Source organism: Lethenteron reissneri, chromosome 26, assembly GCF_015708825.2.
Source record: "Lethenteron reissneri isolate LAM-NWPU_2019-01 chromosome 26, ASM1570882v1, whole genome shotgun sequence".
Taxonomy (NCBI): domain Eukaryota; kingdom Metazoa; phylum Chordata; class Hyperoartia; order Petromyzontiformes; family Petromyzontidae; genus Lethenteron; species Lethenteron reissneri.
This window is the reverse complement of record NC_083804.1, coordinates 15487769-15509626: the sequence shown is the minus strand read 5'-3', so window position 1 is coordinate 15509626 and position 21858 is coordinate 15487769. Positions and strand designations below refer to the sequence as shown.

At 50.2% G+C, this 21858-nt stretch overlaps 1 protein-coding gene across 6 annotated transcripts in view; it reads left to right on the top strand.

Annotated features, from left to right (window-relative positions):
* Window positions 1-21858, top strand: part of LOC133347982 (myosin-10-like) — a 77060-nt gene that overhangs the window by 7063 nt on the left and 48139 nt on the right. For all 6 annotated transcript variants that reach the window (XM_061560745.1, XM_061560742.1, XM_061560747.1 and 3 more), the window contains exons 4-8: window positions 4446-4602; window positions 10149-10176; window positions 13156-13258; window positions 16241-16270; window positions 21212-21304. In XM_061560745.1, the coding sequence (XP_061416729.1) occupies window positions 4446-4602; window positions 10149-10176; window positions 13156-13258; window positions 16241-16270; window positions 21212-21304 (411 nt within the window). The remainder of the gene's footprint in view (window positions 1-4445; window positions 4603-10148; window positions 10177-13155; window positions 13259-16240; window positions 16271-21211; window positions 21305-21858) is intronic.

The window sequence follows — 21858 nt, the reverse complement described above, 5'->3', positions numbered from 1 at the left end:
CCACTTCTATTCCTCTTCCCGTGACCATCCGTTCAAACTTCCAAGGCCTTCTGTCAAAGCCTTCCGAGAACCTCCACTTGATGGGAGGATTACTCTTTGCTGCCGCTGCTGCTCTCAATGTCTAGAATTCCCTTCTTCTGGAACTCTGAACTGCTGAGACTCTCTTCCCTGCTTTAAACCTCAAATTAGTGCTGTTGGCTGCATATACGTCGGCTCAAGACTTGCCTCTTTCCTTATGCGCATGACTGACCGACCGTCTCCGCTCGATGAAGTGTCTTCACACCTCTTGTGCATAATGTCGTCTCAATTCCTCCATTGGCCCTGTCACATTCTACCGCTCGTTCCCGGCTCCTCCCGCGCTGTCTACATCCAGTTCGTGCTTTATCGTATTGTGTGTGTGGGAGAGTGGAGAGTGCACGCATGTGTGCGTGTTCGCGCCGAATTCGATTCCCGCTCACAAATAATAACATTGAATATTTGACCCGGTCCTGGGCCTCCACCAGGTCGACTCAGCCTTAAAAGGAATACCTCTTGCAGTGTGTAATCAGCAGCAATGGGGAGACAAAGGCGGCTGGGCGGGGTGCTGGCCACCCACGCCCGTGGTGTGCAGTGCCGGCCTTAATTGGTGCTCGCTAACAGCACTTGCCTCAATCGTTTGTGATATGGCTACATGAGGGATCGTAGTCTTCGCTCGGACACTGCACTGCTGCCTACCACAATCCATTTTTTTTACCATGTTCACCAGTGGATCCTAAACTAGGCCTGGGCCACCCCACAAGGTGGACTCAACCATTTTCGATTAATGTTATCATCGGTCAGGATCCTTTGAAAATGCAGCTACACTCATCACCATTTGCAGTTCGGACCACGTTCCCTTATCTTGTCTCTGCCTGAAATGAAAACCGCGGTGCAGCTTGCGAATATCGGCGTCTGGGAGGCAATGGTGTGCTCCCACGCTGGCCTTAGTACATGCTCGTTAACAGCATTTTCCGCAACAGTGTCTGACGCTAGATGGAGGATATTTGTCTTTATCTTTGCATGTGTGCTTTTGAGTGGGTTTGCATGAGAGAGCAGAGTTTTTCTGGAGTTAGGCTGAGTGGGAGGATCGTTTATGTGATGGGGACGGTAGTAGTGTGTGGAGGGGTGGAGGGGAGTGTTGTGGATTAGGGGTGTATTTTTGTATGGGTAGTGTGTTTTGGGAATGGGGGTTAACTCGCCTGTGGGAGTGGAATTTGGTCTGCTCTGGGAGGGAGGGAGGGAGTGTGGCGGGCGTTTGTGGGAGAGGGGGAAGGTGCGCGTTTGTGTTTGCGTGTGTTTGCGTGTGTTTGCGTGCGTTTGCGTGTGTGCTTGAGGGGAGCGGTAGTGCAACGGTTAATGCGCTGTGCTACGAGCTCGGCTACCCGAGTTCGATTCCCACGCACGGCCAACACCAGTGACGATTATCTGAACCGATCTTGGGCTTCCCCGAGGTCGAGTCGTCCTCAAATGAGTACCTGGTGCGGTGTGTAAATATCGCCACTGGGGAGACAATGGCGGTCGGGTGTGGTGATGGTCACCCACCCCCTCGTATGCCGTGCCAGCCTTTTTTGGTGCTTGCTAACAGCACTTGCCTCAACAGTCTGTTAAGGCTACACGGGGGATCTCTTTCTTTGTTTGTGGGTGTATGCAGGAAGTGTGTGCAGGAGTGTGGCGTATCGAAGCTGTGTGCATGGATTGAGCATTTCGACCTCCTAATGCAACGTGAACAAATGAATACGTACTTTCTAAGCATATTCAGCGGTCCGGTCCTAATCTGGCCTTGTGCATCCTAACAAATCATTAGCGATCTTAATGAGCATGTTGTGGGATCTGCTCTTCAATGGCCATCTGACAAGTTCGTCATTGTGCCAGCATTCCACAGTAGTCCCTCACCGCCCGCGCTGCCCGCACCGCCCTGAGTTTACACGTCTGTGGGTGAATGTGGCAACTGTTACGAAAATCACAAAATTTATACCGGTTCCTGCGTCCGTGAACCAAAAAAAGTCAGTCTAGGTCACATAGTCGAGAGAGTCTGCTCCGTGTCTGCACTTGGTGCAATGTTTCAGCCCGATCTATGATTGATACTAAACATTGGATGATGGATTTCACGAGCAGTTAACCACATTCTGTAACTCATTCCTTGAAAAAAAACGAAGCATGCTGGCAAGGGTGCCTTGAAAGAACGCAAATTTATTCACCAAGTTGGACAAAAAAAAAATACGCAGGTGATTACATTCACGGGTTTAGACATTTGTGACATAGTTAAGACGATACGTGATTTGAGTGCAAAATTTTGTAGGTGCGTGGAAATTATCTTCAGGGATGTCGGTGGAAATAAACACGAATCAAAACCTAATTTTGGATACTTAATTAATAGTGCGCTGGAGGTGCTATGAGCTTTAAGCCTGGGTGTTTAAAATAGCAGTTTACAGCCATGAGGTGAGCGTTAATTTCACAAATCCGCGCCGAGACTGTTCCTGCTCCACCCCCAACCGCCCTGGGGCGATGGCGTTCGTTGGCGACACTCGGCCACGTCGTCTCGAAGCGCCTCCCCGAGCGGAACGTTGATGATCGCGGGCAATATCTGGACGCAGTGGCGGTGCAAAGTCACTTAATCGGTGCGGCATTACGGCACAAGCACGAGATGGGGGTCATGCAAGCGGCACCGGCACAAGAGTCCCCCCCCTTCCAGATGGCCTGCGCTTGTAGGACCATGTCCCACCACGCGTGCAGCGCCAGCGTTTTTTCTGTCTGTCGCTCGGTGGCTTCCTACCGCCTGCGAAAGACGAGCAGCAGCAGCAGCAGGAAGGAGAGTGAGACTGCGCTGATGCCGCAGCCTCGGGCAGGCGAGAGCTGGCTGATTGAATTCATTTCTGGTTAACATGCCTAAAAACAACTATACTCATCGAGCAACCGTACATTATGCTTAGAGACTCGAAGTGTAGGTATAATCACACATTTATGCAACAACAAAAACATAGTGGGGGAGTTTTTCTCTCCAATGTTTCAACGCTGCCCCGATTACCAGCGTGCAACGAAGCTGTGCTCTTGGGTCGCCGTGTCCGTCGCTGCTTATCCGCCAGAAGGAGGGTCAACCTCCCGTGACATTCCAGAGGCCAGTGAACCCTGCTAGGCCTCGCGCGCTGAGCGTAGTTGGGGGGCGGGGGGAGATCGGAGTGCACGGCTCAAAGCTCTTTCTCACTGCATGTGAGAAGAAGACCGCCATCCCGCAGACAGTTTGTGGTGTGTTTCTGCTTTCAGGCGCATCAGCGGAATTGTTTGTGCTTTTTTTTTAACGTCAAGAGGATTTTCACTTCCTATAGTCTCCTACAGTCCTGAATGTAATATATATATTTAGTTGCTTCATCCTTGCAGGGTCCATAACATGAGAATATGTTTTGCGGGAAGTAAAGTGGTCATCTTTTGCATAAATTGGAGTACCTGCCATGAGAATGTGGAATTTCCACCATTACGTTTTCAGGGCCACCCAATGCAGATGAGCACTGTCCCCCGCATGCTCATTGCAGCATGCGGACACGCGGCACGGTATTATATTTACATAGTTGTGTGGAGCGATATGTACAGTTACCCTATGTGTATTGTTTTGTTTAAGCATGCCTACCATCATTTAATGAAATTGGTCAATTATCCCAATGCAATTACCCTCTAAATAAAGAGTATTGTCACTTGGTGAGGCTTTCCTAGATAAAGAGCATTATAAATACCATTATTATAACAGCAGTACCACCCGGCCAAATGCAGGGGACAGAAAATAAACACTAGCAAATATGACATAACCACATACAGTGTTCAAAATTCATAAATAAGCTTCATGGGGCCAATTATAATTATGTAACTATCTACTCTGATGTTTTGCTCATTTCTCCCACTTTACCCATCAACGGGCTACCCCAGTAACATCCTCGTCTTCTTGTGACTCGTGTGTTTTGCTTGCAATCAGCAATGTTGCTCTTTGGAAAGCCGGGTCACAGTTGCACGGTGCAGTGCTGCCCCGTGGGAGTGATGTGGAGGAGGTCCGGGGGAGGGGTCCCTTGACGTGTTCCGTGAATGAGACGGTCGCTCGGGCCTTGTACACTGGACTGCCAAAGCAGCACTCCGTATAATGCCTCCTGTCACACCGGTAATGCAGAGTGCACTGACCTCAGAGAAGGTTAACTGACGCTCGTTATTACAGTACATATTGACGTACCTGCTGTCTATTTTCTGATACCCAGCAAAATGCAGAATCTCACTCCTCTTAAAAGCATTGCCCGGTGCACCGCTGTTAATAATTCAACGTGGTTTTTTTTTGTGGCACGGTCGTTTGCGTTCGTGAATTCATATCGCGAACGGCTATTTTGACATAATAGTTTTTTTCTGTCGATGCGCGAACGTGGCTGAGTCGAGCGTTGTCGTTGTCCACGCAGACCTACTCGGGACTCTTCTGCGTGGTGGTGAACCCCTACAAGAACCTGCCGATCTACACGGACCAGATAATCGAGATGTACCGGGGCAAGAAGCGCCACGAGATGCCGCCCCACATCTACGCCATCACGGACTCGGCCTACCGCAGCATGCTGCAGGGTGAGCCGCTCTCCCGCCACATGCGCCGTTGCGGCGCCGTTAGCCAACCATGCCGTCCCACGCCATCCCGTGCCGTCCTGCACCCTAATAAATGGCAGTAAACCGCCGTCCCCACCTCCCCATAATCATCATCATCATCAGCAGCCACGATCTATCCACTGTTGGATCAAGGCCAACTCCAAGCGGTAATCATTTCTCGTGGTCATGCAATACAATAACCCTGCATCTCCTGCACACGAGCGGCATCTCATTGCTCCATCTCCTTGGCGTACGTGCAATTGGGAGCACGTTCTCTCCTTTGGCTGCCAGTCGACTGTTAATCTCGACCACCTGCCATAATTCCACATGTAATGATTATTGTCATCAACATCATCATAAAAATATATATGAAGATGAAGCTATTGATTTTTAGGCACATTATTCAGTGTTGTGTGTGTGGGTGCTGGAAGTGTAAGAGTCAATTTTGAATGTTTATAATTATTGTACATTACATCCTCATTTTTTGAGAACAGTTTTTTGTGTATTAGTTTGTTGTTCTTCTTCCGCACCTCCGATTAGCACAGTTGGGTATGTACGGTGGGAAATAAGTTCTACATACATACATACATTCTTGGAATGGCTGGGAAGGCCATTCAAGTTGAAGTTATAGAGGTCATCAAGGCCAATGCTGTTGATGCCGTCACCACCACCACCACCACCAACAGACAACATCACCATAACTTCATCTGCCAGATCCCAGAGCAATTGCATAGTTAACACCAGGCCTAAAAGGTCTGCTCTTTCATTCTTTCACTTTGTGTGTCCACTCCTTCTGGTTGGCCCCGGTTTACTGTAGTTTAAAATCACCATCAGCAAGCTGGCTCGTGTAGCATATTGATCTTATCGTCACGTGAACCACAAATTTAACTCGGGTGCCGTTGGGCTGCCGCATCATTGTGGGCAAGTTCCCACAATGCCGTGCGAGCCTCGGCAGAATGAATAAGTGTAGGCGGCAGCCTGGTTCACTCGCTGCTTTAACACTGTCAACTTGGGGCTGTTTTAGGTAACTGTGGTAGTGTGGAAAATTTTGTCCTTATTCGGAGTCATCGTTCTCACCCTGCTCCCCGGTGTTAAGCAGGGCAGCTGTCCTCAGCCAGCTAAGTTGTTTGGAGTCCATCTGGAGGTAGTTTTTAATCGGCTGGGGAGGAAGCTGTGTTTGAAATTGACCGCACTACTGTGTACTCTTCATATACGGTAGTGTTCACCTCAGCTCTGGTCAGGCAATGGAGTCACCCCCGCCACCCCCCCACTCCTACCTTACGACCCCCCTCCCCCGCCACACTCTGAGTGTGAGTCAGACCTGCAAGCCGGTTGCGGGAAGATGATGTCAGAATTTGTACATTGGGTATTCGTGCCATTGTTGTCGCGCGAGGCTGTCACACACCGCCAGCTATATGTGTCGCTGAGGCCTGCGCACCCGAGGGGTTTTCCTCATCGCGGCGCTCCCCAAGGCGAACGGGGGGTGGGGGCGACACGCAGTGCCACGTTGCTTGGCCGTGGGCAGCGGTGGGAATGCTTGGAATCGCGAGCGTTTGGTTGCACGAGCGCCACAGCTTACTCTCCCCCCCCCCCCCCGCACGTGGCCACCTGACGTGGCTTAAGTTTCCCGGGAAGAGGGTCGCGGCTTTTGAAACGGATCACACGGGACAGAAAGTGGTGCGCGCAGAATCTGGGCAGAGGTGTGTCGCCTGGCAACGGCTCTCCCGGCCAACCCGCCGCCACCGTGCCGCGTTTCAACCTCAATGCCGCGGATCGAAAGCTCTTCTGCTTCTCCTCTCCCCCTTCTCCTCCGCTCGACTTTGGAATTGTCCCCCTTACCCTCGCCTCTTTTCACAAGTTCTTGTAACCTTGCTCGATTCAAGAAATGCATTGATCTTATTGGGCAGTGCCGTTTTATTTTGCTGGTTTGCTTGCCGATTTGGTCCTTTGGGGGGGGCAGTGATTGGCAACCCATTATAAAAAGTGTACAATTAAAATGGTTGACATACGTCACACCGTGGCAGCAGCGTATGCTCTTGTAAATACGGTCAAAAACTGCCTTTAGTGTGAAATTGGTGATATAGCACCTCAAACGTATCCTCTGTACGAATACCGTTTCCTGCAGATAATGTTTGTACGGCAGCAGATCGTTTTACACGCGGTTTTACATTTCTAACGGGAAAATATGCTCGATTTTGTTGTTGTCAGCTTCGACAGCTTGCCACAGCAAAATGACGTGACACGTGTGGATGGGTGCGATATGCCCCGTTTCCCTCCATCCACGGTAGGCCGTGCATGGCCGTTACGGTACTTCCCTTCCCGTCGCAGTACCCTTTTGGTTCCTCTTGGAACCACGGGGGTCTGCGCGCGGCTCGCCGAGTTGACTGCTGCTCTGTGGTGCTGCTGCTGCTGCCGCCGCGGCGGCACACATTGTACCGCGAGACGTGAACTCGTCGTATAAACACTTTTGACATTTTAACGCATTGGCGGTAAACCGGTGGTGCGCGGTGTAAAAACAGCAACATTTCTGTAATAATTATTTATTTTCCTGCGATTCACAACCCCGGTCATAAAATCTTGCGGGGTGCATCAAAATCAGTTTTTTAATGTCGATGCAGTCGGAAGATGAACGTTATGAGCAGCTGAACACGTGTAGTGACATCGTTGGATGTCACTGTGTATGTCACTGTGTGAAGTGACATACACAGTGGCTAGGGGCGGAGCGAGCCCTGCCACACAGGTTATAAGCCGGAGCCCTGAGCGGCACCGGCTGCTGTTATTATCCTCAAGACTCTGCGCCTACATCCGAAGACAAGTCGCCAACACGCGGACCGGGACCCAAGCTGGGGTCCCGTCCGTCGTAGCTACTCCCAGTGTAGTTAGTGTAGTTACATGATGGACCATCATTATAGGTTGTTATCTGGTGAAGGGGCAGTTACCCCTTTGTGTTAGTGTGTTGGTATTAATAAATGTGTTGCCTCCAAGAATACGACTTGAGTCTTGGTTTGAGCCCACTACACACGTAGCTATTTAGCACCCAGCCTGATAACAATTGGCTCCAGGTTCCAAAGGCAGATTTTATGAGGACCGGTGTATTATGATGTACCAATATACCGCCAATACGTCCCTTCCCCCCCCTCCTCGTCAGAATCAGAATCTTTATTCGACTGGAGAAATCCGATGAGTGGTGAAGCTCTTTTTCTTTTACAGATGTCCAGTAAGGGGGGCGGGTCAGAAAGTTACAACAACAAACAATGCAAACAAAAACGATAGGACTGCAAAGTTTAGGAAAGGTAAACAAATCACTAAAAATAAATAACCAACCTAAAACTATATTATTTTTATTTTACCAGGTAAAACCCACTGAGCTATTCGTTACTTTTTCGGACGCAACCTGGCCACAAATGATAGCTCAACGAAGTGGCTTATCAGGTCCAAATTTATAGCAGCCAAGTAAACCCACCCACCCCCACCTTGTTCTTTTTAAAGTTCACTCAATTAATCGCCTCGATTTTGTACGTATTGGCAACAGAAATACAAATGGCTTGTGTCTTTTTGAATTAGATTGAACAGGAAGTTGGCAGTTGGAGCAGCATCTGTGGCAGTGAGAGCAGCGTTAGTGGATGAATTTTTTTTGGCTTCACTCGCCATGGCCGTAACCTCAAGGGCTGGGCTGCCTCTGTTGGCCACAGATGCTTACGCTTAATTACTTATACCATGCAGTCAGGCCGAGGGCTTCGTAAGGCAATCGGAGCGTGCATTAGCACCGTGGGATTTAGCCATGAAATCTTGAAAAAAAAATTTTTGGGTTTCCATACGATTCCTGTGCGACTTCTGTTTGGCAAGAGGGAGGGGTAATGGATGATGTGGTGGTTTCGCTGGACGCAGAAATAACGCGTCGTGTGGTCTTGGCTGTTTTTAAATTTAGGAGCATAGGTCAGTAACGTGTGTTTGCCTTCCTAGTTGTGCAATTGCATTAAGAAGTATGCCGTTGCTATGATCAGGTTACATTCCTTCATCACTGCAAATAGCCGTCTCGCACCCTCGCGTTAAACTAGGCCACCCTGTTTTTGCCTGGTCCGCTCCCTCGTCAGCGTTGCGCTTTTCCGATGTCACATTTGCCGTCGGGACGACTCGGTGGTAAGGCACAGTTACGTCTCTTTCCGCCTACCGCGGCCCATCCAGGGCTAAGCATTAGTGTCACATGCCGGGTCTGACCACCGGTGCTAGAAGAGGCCAGGCCCAACGGACTCCGCTGACGGAGGCTTGCCGAGTGCCATGGCAGAGCCCTTCGGCTCCGTGGCGCGAGTTTTCCTCCGCGTGCCACTCGGATCGTCAATGTTTTTTTTTATTCCTGAGATGTTTGCTGCACCAGCACTCGCTGGAGCTCCACAGCGTCCGTGCGCCCCCAAAGCTGGGCACTTGGCGGGATCTGCCCCGCGGCATCGTCGCCACATGTGTTTCCTGACACCTCGCGCGGTCCCACGCAGCTGCAAGGGCACTTCCTCCCTCTGCCTTGGGCCCCCTGGTTCCGCCAGAGCCCCTGGTTCCCCCCTGCCCCCCCGCACCCCACAAACCCCCACGTTCCCCCCCCTCTCCCCCCCAACCCTCGGAGTGCCCCCACGTGCCGCCTTATATGGGCACCGCGACTCCTAAACATTCCAATAAAACTGCACGAAAGACCCAAGATGTATTCGTTTAGTGCGCGTGATGTAGTACAAACATGCTTTGCAGGAGGTCGCGTTCGTGCGATCGGTGAACGTTCACATCTGCGATCCCACCAACCCCAAGCCGGGTTTTCTTGTTGACGGTGGCAGTCTTTGTGGTTTCTCGCTTGAAGCCAAAATCGCGCACCGGTCTATAGATCTGGCTCCTGATATTCACGTTCCTGTGGATTTGTTCCATGCATGTTTTTTTACAGACTGCAATACAAAGAGTTTGAATAATTGTAAGAAGAGTATTTACATTTTAGGAGTGTTTGGTTTTGGAATAGAATGGCTAATGTGGCCTTCACGCGCACAATGTAAATGGCCATTTTTTGTTTTTGCCCTATAAAGCACTTGGGAATTGTGTGTATGGAAATGACCGATCCTACAAAATACATATCGTGCATTCAAAAATGAATTGCATGAAGGACGCGGGAGAGGCGGGGGGGGCAACGACGGCTTTTGTCGATGTAAACGAGCACATGCATGGACATCGAAAAGTAACCACGCGAACACTTTGCTCTTAGAGTGAGGAGGCTAATGGACGAGCTTCTTTGCGTCAATTTTGCGGGTTCCTGCTGCAGCGGAAATTTTTTTGCCGCTTTTGTAGCAGCGATGGTGTCTCTTCTTCTCCGGCTACCGTAAGCGATGGGGGGTATTGCATAAAATGTAACAAATCCTCTTTGCTTCGTTTGGCCGGATTCAACTGTTCTGCAGCCCGGGGAATGCCGCTCAGCGTCATGTGTGGTGCTGATGTAACTGGCAGTGTTCGTGAACCTTGCCTTTTGACTGACGCCTGTGCCTCGCCCTGTCTCGTTTCAGATCGCGAGGACCAGTCTATCCTTTGCACGTGAGTCCCATCCATCTGCTCCACTCGATCCCGTTACAAACCCTCTTGGAGGGGGAGGGGGGTCTCCTTTGCGCAAACCCCTGTCTTTTGTTCCGGCTATAGGCGCATGCAACGCAAAAAGATTGCCGCGCTTTCGACTCTGTGGGTACGGGCACCCGTTTAATGAAAACGAGCCCCTGGAAAGGGGGGGGGGTGGGAAATTAACTTCATCAGTGGTGTTATTTTTTTGTAGCCCATGTGGAAAACATTGGTGAAGAAAAAAAGCATTTCAGAAAGTTGATGCAGGGAGTATTTTGTGGTTCTTCTGGCCCTCAAGGGGCTGCTGTTGTTTATGTGTCCTGGGTAGTTTTTTTATGGTTCTGCGTTGGGCAGAGCTGCTGTTTGGTTATGAATTCCATCACTGCAGGCACTAAAACAAACTGCAGTTTTTTTGTCGTGATGGTGGAGTCAGGAAGCTTGTTTCCTTGATGCCCTGAGACTCCCTCTGGGTCAGAAGTTTGCTCGGCAATAAGCTCACATTCCTGTGCATAAAAATAAAAGGAGAAAAATCTTGACATCTTCGCGCAATACAATTTGCGGCATGGACTGAGGTGACCTGGTTCTTTTTATCTTTTTTCCCCGACGGCTATCTGCTCGCGTAAATTTTTCGCGACGCACGGTTTAGAATTTGCGGCGTGAAACGCCAGGAGCTGGGATGAAAATTTCCGTGCAGCGGTTTGGGTCGGGTGGCGGCGGTTGCATCGCGCAGATTGTTGCTGGGACGATAATCTGGCGATTAAGCAAGCCGAAAGGCGACTTTAAACGTACCGTGATCTTGTAACTTTGCCAGCGTTTGGGAAATCGTACGCAGCAAAGCACTGCTTGGGAGGCTGCGTGTGGTGAGCGCGTGGTCAGTCGCAGCCTGGTTCTCACTCGGATTCCGATTTTAATGTTTTCGACCGTTGCAGCGCCCCACTGGGAATTCCTGCGGCCCGATTTGCCGTGGCGATAAGCTGAAAGCTCGTCGAGTGAACCGGCCTGCTCGCCTGCCCGCCTGTTTGCCGGAGCTCGCAGGACGGCGAGCGTGCACAGGCGTTGATAGCCGATATCGGTGACGTCTTCACCTTGGCGTGCGGGTCCCGCATATCTGGAGTGGCTGGACATGGCTGGAATTTTTCTGTCCCAGAAAGATTGATGTTTGCTTTGGTATTTACGTGATAATCTTTGCTTGCGTCCAGCTCTGAGACCAGTGCGGCGCGTTGACGGATTTTAAGCGTTGGTCCGCATGGCGCTTTCGCCGAAAAAGAGCCGTACGTGGTGAGCGTTTGCGGTTTGAGACTCTCGTTTTGGTTTAAAAGCAACCGGTGTTGGCCTCTGTGAAGGGGCGTGGGGTGGCAAGGATACACGGGGCTCATTGCCGGGCTGCCAGGGGGGGTTCCAAGCCATTGCCACCACTTTCACTGTTGTCAAAAGCCAATCTCAACAGTTATCTGTTTCAACACTTAACTCGCAGAGTGCGGGTGACACGCGTTGCATTGCGTCAGCGGCTGATTGCTGTGATCCCAGAGTGGCGACTTGTGCTGCTGGCATTCTGGAGTAGCACAGTTATGTTCTTTGGCCTTTGATTTGCTGAGAGTAGAATGTCGCTGTGCACTGATGTCAAAGTGAAAATCCCGTGCGTGGCCTGTGAACTGTATTACTCGCTCACGTTTCTGAGTTACCCTGATAAAAGGCCGGTGTTATAAATCAGACGCAGTTAAATATTTTGTCAGTTTGGGGACCGTGTGGAATTTAAACTTTTCTCATCCTGACCGATGTGAAACTCTGAGAATAACGTTGAACAGGTTTGCTTGTGTTAAACGTAACCACACCACCGTTAAATTACATTTCACGGAGCCCTGTGTTCCGTCGTGGGCATTGTGACCTGCGCTCGTTGTCGACTTAACGAACCGTTTGTGCCCCTCCCCCGTAACTCTACGATTGTGGGTCACGATTCAACCGTATCCTGTTCCCTTTCCTCTCTGGCGCATGCCACAAAATATGCTAAACTATAAACTATCGTTTATTGTTACCGGGTAAGCCTCACTGAGTTGAATGTGCTCTTTTTCAGAAGCGATCAGGCCCCAAATGATCTCTCAACGAAGTTGCTCATGTGGACATTTATAGCAGCCAAATAATCTAAATGCATGTTTCTAAATGTGGTGGGAAAACCGGAGGACCCGGATAAAAATCCACGCGACCATGGGAGAGAGAGAGAGACATGTCAACTCCATATGTACAGGCGTTGGGGTTTGGATTGAACCCATACCGAGGGAATTAACATCTCGCCACTGCGGATAATTTTTACAGCGGTATTATTTTTCTAAACACATCATAATCATTATCAGCAGCCATGATATATCCACTGTTGGATGAAGGTCAACCTGTCATAGTTTTTCATGGTCATGCAATACAACCCTGCAGCTCCTGCACACGAGCTGCGTCTCATTGCTCCATCTCCTTTGTGGACGTACAATCGGGGGCACGTTCTCTTCTTTGGCTGCCAATCGACCGTTAATCTCGACTGTCGGCGGCCATCATTCCAAATCTGATTATTATCATCATCATGATAAAAAATATATATGAAGAGGAATTTATTTATTTTTAGGCACATTATTCAGTTGTGTGTGTGTGTGCATGCCGGAAGGGTAAGAATCCATTTTAAATTACCGTATCGTACGTCGTATCCTGCACCTCCTAATTAGCACGGTTAACTACGTACGGTGCGAAAGAAGTTCAACATACATACACAACCGCATTCATGCATTCTGCAGCGAGCATGGCTGTGCCAGTCCTTGAATAGCGTAGGGCGAGAAGCGTTTAAACCCAACGTCCCTCTCCCCTTCAGATTGGCAGAGTAGTCCTTGTGCCAGGGGCGAGTTGCCCGACTGAGGAGAGCAGTCGTTCACGCCTGGCTCCTATCTCTCTCTCTCCGATTGGCTGGGGGCTCTGCGCGTGCAGGGGCGAGTCGGGCGCCGGCAAGACGGAAAACACGAAGAAGGTGATCCAGTACCTGGCGCATGTCGCGTCGTCCCCCCGGGGACGCAAGGACCACACCGCTCCGGTCAGTATCTCTCCCTCACCCTGCCCCCCCCCCCCCCCCTTTACGGATCCACCTGCCGGATCCGATACCAGCACCCGTGCCCCACGCGCTCCCGGTAGGTGAACGCTTGCAGTGAATGCTGGGCGCTTCCCCTTTGAATGTCTGGGGCAGGGCTGCGCTTTGTTTATATTCACTTATTGTTGGTGACTTGCTGACCTTTTCTCTATCTTGCTCCTATATTGTTTTTGCATTGTTCGTTGATGTAACTCGCTGACCCACGTGTCCCTACTGGACATCTCTGAAAATGAACTTCATAGCTCGGATTCTTCCAGTCTGAATAAAGATTCTGATTCTGATTGTTGGGAGCTGGTGGCGGGGGGGGGGGCCGGGGGTGAGTTGGTGGGTCATGCGCAGGTCATCGTGCGAGAGACCCCTAGCCCGCTGGGCTTTTTTAAGTGACCGTGAAACGGCAGTACAGCAAGTTGGTTACCGACCTGCATATGGGGATATTGAATGTTATCCTTTGGTGTGGGTGGGTATTCTCCGGGTACTCAGGTGACTTCCCACGTGCAGAGAACGCCCCATAGCGAACTGGACAAACGTCCTGAAAAGGGAGTCTAGAGGCTCGTGTTGTTGTGCGTTGAGACTCGATGTTGGAATCCCTGGTTCCTACCCAAAATGCAATCCGATTTTCGTGTGTAACGTTTGATGGCCTCAGCACGATCACTAGAGGTTAAGCAAAACATTTTAGTTACGTCAACGTTTTTAGTTTTATGCCTCGGGCAATCGCTGTTGTGAGACTTTAACCATCGGATAGGTGCAGACATGACCTCGGAATCGTCTGCAGGATATAAGGTTGCGTAATGGAGAGGGCCAATGAAGGATGCCTGGTAAATGGCCTTAATGTCACCTTTGGGTTCATATTCTTGGTTCTTTCAGTAAAGTCACGTAACTTTACCGAAAGAACCAAGAATATGAATTCCTGCTGTCACGACAGTTTTGAGTCATAAATTTCACCTTTGGGTTGTTTTACAAATGCACGTGCTCAGCTGTCATGGCAGCTCACTCCGAGTGGATAAATAAATCGGCCTTCGGGTGGCGCCACATTAGGAAAAGCGCAGATAAAAATTGACGAAAAAATTGCCGGGGCGTAAATTTTCTTCGCGGAGACGGGAAATAATAGCGCTGACGCGGCGGCCGAGAAACATCTCCGCGAAGGTTGGGCCGCTGCTGACTGCTACCGTTTTGTACGCACGGCACGGAGCGGTCGCGCACTAATGGTGTGAAATACAGCAGGCAGGCCTAATCGGTGTCAATATCCCCCCGACAGTAAAATCCGAAGCGGAGTTTTAAGCGCGCTGCAATTTCTCCGACGGCGTGTGAGCGAGTCGCGGCGCAGCCGCCGGCGTAAACCCACGACGGTCGTCTCCCGCGTCTCGTACAGAGAAGGCTCTCACTCGCGCACGAACCATTGTTGATTTTTACACGGGACAGATCGCGCGGGTTGCAATGCCGAACGCGCGTCGTAGACCCTCCTCCCGCCCGACACCGTCCTCCAACAAATAAAGTTGTCACGTAAACAAACGTGCCAATTATTCGATGACTTCAGCCCAACGGTATGCATACCCCGGTGTTGAACATACCGATGTGCTGGAGCAAGAACAATTGTTGAATGTTGCAGATCGCTCTCTTCGGCATACCGGTGCGCTGAAGCAAAACAACCACGTTTGTCAACAGCGCATGGTTATTTATTTGGCATCCGGTATCCTTCTGTCGGCCATGGCTGTGGCTACTGATCAAGTGCCTCAACCCAGTCTGTTGCAAGTGACTCGGAAAATATTTAGTGGGGAATTAAGACTTGCGTAATGAATTAAGAATGTGTTGCCTGGCTAACTTTTCCCTTTACAGGAAAAAGCCTCCCCCCCCCTCCCCTGCTCCGTTGTTTCATCGGGCTCCGACCTTGGTTATCTTCGTTATATTGCGGTGCTAGAGGCGATGCCATTCCCCATTCTCGTGGCTTCTGCCATAGCGCACGCGGGGCGTGAACTAAACTCCCAACGGTTCCCGCGGATGGTAACCAGCTGAGTCCCGAGCCTTGGAGGAATTCACGGCGGGATCTGTTTGTGATGACGTTTTAAGTGCTCGTGAAGAAACGGCGACAAGGCGAATGGGATAAACGGCACGCAATTGTGGGTCACGATAAAAATAAAAATCGTAACTTTGTCCTTCGTGGGTGGCCATCTCAGCACTCCGCAGCATAATTCCAAGTAAACTACAAGAAGAGTCAAGATGCGGATGGGATTGAACGAGAAAAGATATGATTAAAATTTGACAATTAAGCAAGGACTATTACTCGGCGGTGGGGGGGTGGAGAACATTCAAAGTATTTTTGAATTGCTTTGTAATTGTACAGCCACGTTAAATTCTGTCAAGAGTGGCTGCAGTTTGGAACATCGGCATTTTACGCTGCATAATAGTCATTTGATTTCACACAATGGCAGGGTGGAACGGTAGCATAGTGATTTGCACACAGTAGAGAACAGAGTTCGATTTCCAGCCGTGGCTAATTGCACCGCTCACCAACCCGCACTGCCCAGCTTAGCGAAGTACGGGAAAGCGACCTCCACAGCATACAGACCCCCTCGTGCAGCAGTGCGTGTGTGGCCCAGGAGTAAACACGCGCGCGCGGCCTCCGATACTACCGGCGCTGCTGCCTACTACGCCCGAGGAGCGCAAGTGAGCGGCTTCGCGTGACAGCTGTTGTCGGATAGAAAAGCAAGAGGAGTGAAAGCCAAGCTGGCTGCGGCTGGTTTGGCGTGGAACAGGCTGTGCCGGGAAGGGCGAGGGCACAGAGGGCGTTCACGCGGCATGAAGGACAGTCCCTGAGCTGTGCTGGACGGTCCGGCGCTCCGGCTCGCTCTGATATCTAACCCCCCCTCCCCTCTCCTTTTCTCCCCTCCTTCCCTCCCTGTCTCGGCAACGCGTGTTTTGGAATTGCCGCAGCCGGAGTCCCCGAGGCCTCTCAAGTCTCAGGCAAGTGTTTCTTTGTTGCTAATTGCTGCGAAGGCTCATGGTGCACCCCGCTGGCGGTGCTCGTGATCAAAGCGGTTGGTGGTGCCACCCCCCTCCCCCACCCCTCACCCCGCCATGCTCCTGGCCGATGCTCGACTCCAACGATCATTCCGGGCCGGGCTCGAACTTTCCTCATTTGACGTCTGACAAAGAAGTGGTTCTCGTTTTCCCCGTGTCCATTCCGCCCTCCACTCGAAGCACAGCTCTTGGTTAATCTTAATACAATTAGCAATTCCCGTTAGGGTCGTGGAACGTGATGCAGAGAGAGAGTTCTTGGCCTTGCCACCTTACTTCGGCCGCTCACTCCTGATGAGCCTCACTGCTTTCTCTGCAGCTTGGCGCGAATGGTGCCCCGTTTTCTTGATCGTGGTGCAACGAGGGGTGGGGTGTGTTGGCCTACCTGACCAGGATTTGAACTCGTAGCCCTCCAGCTGCGAGTCGTGTGATTCGCTACCACGTCACCGGGCCAGTATATCGTGGAGACATGACAAACAATTCGGAAAAAAATTGGCAAATTTCCCAGGCATAACGCTTCTGAAAAGAGATCGTTTAGGCTGTTCTGAGTAAATAAAGTATTAGTAATATTTATGAATCGTAAAAGTTTGGAGAGCGTTCAAAGTTATCGACCTGTGTTTTTTTTTTCACATTGGCTCTGGAACATGGTTTTCCTTGCGGCGCACAATGTCCTAGCTTGGGCGATTGTGAAACGCGACCGTGATTTACGGCGTTCGTCTCGCCAGATCACCACGGCCGCCTCTACCTCCCCGCGTGTTCGCCGCTCGCTTCGCCGACTCGGGCGCCGTTTCAAGGCCGCACGACCCCAATCTCTTCGTTAGAAATCCCTTTGAAACACCCATCCGATTTTCTCCTCGAGTGGACGTGACCCCTATCACCAGTGCAATTTATACGTGGCCTCATCCACCTCGTCCTCCTCCCGGTTTGCGCCTGCCGAATCGCTGGTTGGGCAGCCACACCGGAAGCGTGCATGGTGTATTTTTAACGGCGAAACTTCCTCCCGTGGTGCCGCGGAGATGCGAGGCGAGGAGGAAGCGCGCAGCCCGGCGTGTGTGTTTGTGAGCGCACGTCCACTGCTTGACGGACGTGGGACAGCTGCCCACCCCGCCAAACAGCTGCGTAGGCGGAGCGTGGTGGCGCTGTCCTCCGCGGGCATTCCTGCATGGCACGCAGGCGCACCACACAGAAGCGCATTGATTCACTTTGAAAACGTTGGTCCCGCTTTTTGGCTGTTTTTTTCTTACTCAAACCGTTAATCGCGGGCCCCCAGTTTTATCCCAATGGTGCTATTGGTGTCAAATGACTCGGTTGGTATGAAACGTAACAATTATACGTAACACTCGTCGCCCCCCAACTGTGAAAAACTTAGCAGTACCCTCGTCACAGGCGGTTCCTGAGACTCGGTGAGGCTTTCCCGAGTAAGCGATGTAGTAATAAATAATTAACGGCCATGAGACAAAGTCTGCATTCAAATCTCTCGCGGAGCGGTGCAATCCTTCGTGTTGGAGAGAATGGCTCGCCGAGGCGGTTATCGCAGAACGAGTGACGGTCTTCGCCCTGTCATCAATGGCTGCACGTAAAAAAAACCCAAAGCATTAAATTTGCTCGTCAAATAAATTCGCTAAATTCTGAGAGTGGACATTATCGGTTTGACTGCGATGTGAAGAACATTTCCGTGGCAGGGTTCTGGGAAGGTACGGCCCCTACCTCACGGGGTGATCCACGGCTCACTGCAAGAGTTCAAAAATAGCTACCTCTTCACATGACCTAACACTGATAACACAAGTGGATTTAAATTGGGGAAAGGAAAAACGTTAAATCGTAATTCGGTCAGGAAAAATATATAGCAAATAGGAAATCGCTCAATCGCAACTCCGAGTAGTTGGCCGCTCGATTCAAAATGCGGCAAGGGGTTGAATCGCTCGCCACCTATTTTGCATTGATAAAATTAGTACATTCTAGTTGGAAGTTTACAATGGGTGTCTACACGAGAGACTGGTCCCCAGCATAGGAAGGTGGAATTTCACCACTGGATGAGAGCCGCCAACAGGGGTGAGAGCCAGTCGGTGCTTTTTTGAGCATGAATCAGTTTCGAAGGAAGACGCTCACTGTACATCCCATGCGGTTGGATGATCTGCACAGATTAGAGAGCTACATTCGTCATCCAAGGCTTTATTTGCCGGTTTCTCCTCTGGTATACCCACATTTCCCTCCCCGTCCCCCTGTGTTTCTGCGGCCGTAAGTGCCCTATCTACAAATCAGCAGAAGTTGGTTTGTTTTAATAAAACTAATGGACGGAAAAGTGGGCTTTTACTCATGATACACATCAACGTACAGCTCGCGAATGATGCTGCACAGCGCATTCCTTACAGCTCTCTTATTTCGGTCGGGCTAGTAGGCGGGCATTCCTGCCTAAAGGATGTCACTTTGAAAATAATCTCTGCTGAAAAGCAATGATGAATTAATGTTGGTCTTTTTGTCGTGTGGCACGGAGAGACCACTTTTTATGGCTTGCTAAGAAAAGCAGGCGGTTTCCGCTGCTTCAGAAACGTTCCAGATTGCGGGGACGGGTTGCGTCGAAGAAAATCTCCGTGCCCCCCCCCCCGACCTACCCCACCCACCCGCTGCTCCCCCACCGTGCTGCCTCGTAAGCCTGTTTGCTGCCGACGCGAGAGTCATGCAGTTCCTTCCGTAGTCATCTCGCTGTTTTTTTCGCACATTCACTTTTGCCCAAATTTGGGCAAACTCTGAGACAACGATGGCCATTCTTAGATCTTCAATCATTGTTCACCTGAGCTTCGGGTTGAATAAAAGGCCCCAATTTAAACATGCATGAACTGAAACGTCTAATGATATAGTTTATTATATAGTTTATCCATTTGTCACCCATGAAAGCCGTAGTTTAGCAGATATATTACACTCTCCACCATAGACTCGAGCCATCGTGTTTAATTGTAATTGTGATTTGACCCCATTCGATTTGAAGCTTTCGTGACTGCAGGAATCCATACTCTTTGGTTCTTTCGGTAAAGTCACGTAGGTATATTATCAGAGCACGTTTATTTGCATGTTTTGCCACAAGTACGTGTGGTTAATGTAGACTGGATGCCTTGCATAAGGTATCGATTTGGTGTTCGAACATCTTAACGCAACTGTTTTATTGCCAAAACGGGTAAAACCCCATCCTTATATTTTCATCGTCTCAACGTGACTTTACCGAAATAACCAAAGAGTATTTGACCCCTTGTTCAAAGTTTCGACAGACGAACAACTTTCATCGCAGCTGATATCAGTGTATTTATACTCGCACAATTGCTGAATCAGAATGATTAGAGCAACATCTTCCCGTACTCACCAACTAATGTCCACTCGCAGGGCAGTGCCGCATCACCACCTTGGGCAGCACGGGGGAACAGCTGTGATCAGCGGGTTCCCTTGGCTAACAAAAAAAATACATAAATCTATAGCAGGCCATTGGGATGACCGAGTTGAGATATGACGTAAGGCGCTCTGAGATGCTTCTGGGCCATTTAAGTGTTAAGCTGATACAAATAATGATTTCTCATTTTCACCCCCCTCGAATATTTTCCGGAGTTATCCATTTGAACCTTATGGCGGGAGTCCGGGGTCCCGAATAAACGCAAGTCAAAATCGTAATTAATTTATTTACTTTGGGCGACTTTGTCCCACCGCGCACATAAACGCCACGACCCACCTGGCGCGGATCATTCTGTTGTCGTGTCGTCCAAGCGCAGCAGTGAGGACGAATGCGCACAAGAGCTGAACAAGCGAATGCTGCACTCCATGCTCGAGTATGGGCAGGATCATAAGTCTTATCCAAAGCTGCTGAAACTGCCTACACGACTTAAGTCCTTTATTTGTCATAACGGTATCCATAATACAGTGAAACTGCTCCTCTTATCTTCATTATTATTTGTGACCTACCAATGTCTGCAGCCAGGATCAATCGATGACAATTCTATTACCTGCAGATATTTAACAGATGAGATGCGTTGCACCATTAATTCCTCCTGTTTGATAATACTTCTCTTGTCCGTATGCATCTGTGCAGATAGGTATTTTTTTGCGGTTAAGCCGCAGTCCCCACATACCGCTCGTATCAATGCGGATAAGAGGAGCGGTGACCCACTGCTCTGTAGAGTAACATTGATATAAACGCTTGTTACAATATGAACAGCGCATTGAAAACGCGTACTATTTTATGTACTGTTTACAAAGTGTGTTCACAAATCCACACTGAGAAACACGATGATTGACAGAGGGGTGTAAATGATTTTTTCGATAGTGTATTTAAATAGAGGTACTGCAGGTAATTAATTTTCAGTTCTAAAGGCATAGTTTAACAAGATAACACTTGCCACCATCCTTCAAACCCATTGGTGAAAAAGATCAAAGTGTGTGTTTCCATTCTAATATAATGTTTATGCGAGAGCCAGCCGGGTGCTTATGGGACCCCGGGGTCCCGCCATGAGGTTCATTTAACAAAAGAAAATAATATTCTCGGGGGGTTGGGGGTGGTGGCGAGAGGGTGGGGTAATAAAATTAATGAAAATAAATTCCCAGGATCTTTTTTTTTGTTGACAGCAACCGGTGGCACAGATTCCTGTTAATTCCCGAGAGTGACTCCCGTGCCCCTCTGGGCCCGGTGAGGTTTATGCAGTCGATCGGTGGGTTTTGGGTGAGAATCGCCGCCACTGCGACTGCTCGTGGAGTCGCACCGCGGCTCTCTCCGTTCACGGCTGCCGCACGCGGCCCTGCACAGGAAGTCTCGTCGTTGTCGTCGCACTGAGAGACGCCTAAAAATAGCGGCGTATTAATGACGGCGCGGATCGCCATGACCCCCTGCCTCTCACTTTGCCTTCGCAGGGGGAGCTCGAGAGACAGCTGCTGCAAGCAAACCCCATCCTCGAGTCCTTCGGCAATGCCAAGACGGTCAAGAATGACAACTCCTCCCGATTTGTGAGTGCACCGCTGACGTGTGTCGCTGCACGTAGGAGACCAGGCGATGATCACTCCGTGCGTGCGTGCGTGCATGTGCGCGATGAACCCGATGACCCGAGTTCCATTCCCGCTCATGGCAAACACCGGTGACGATTATCTGAACTGGTCCTGGACCTCCCCTAGGTCAACTCGGCCTCAAATGAGTGCCTGGTGCGATTTGTAAACATCGCCACTGGGGAGACAGAGGTGGTCGGGCGTGGTGCTGGCCCCCCACTCCCTCATGGGCCGTGCGAGCCTTCATAGGTGCTCGCTAACAGCACTTACCCATAGAGTCTGTGAAGGCTATACGGAGGATCTTTGTCACGTATACAAATAGGCAGAGTGGTTACACAGTGCTTTGTCTGTTTCGCTACAAGTCCCAGCAACCTCGGTTCCATTCCCAGTGACGTCCATCGTCAGTGGCAAGTGTCATCTGAAAATGTTCAGAGTGGCCTGCACAAGACTGACTAGGCCTCAAATCATTAACTTGTTCACTGTGTGAATTCCAGCAGCGGGGAGACAAAGCTTTGCTA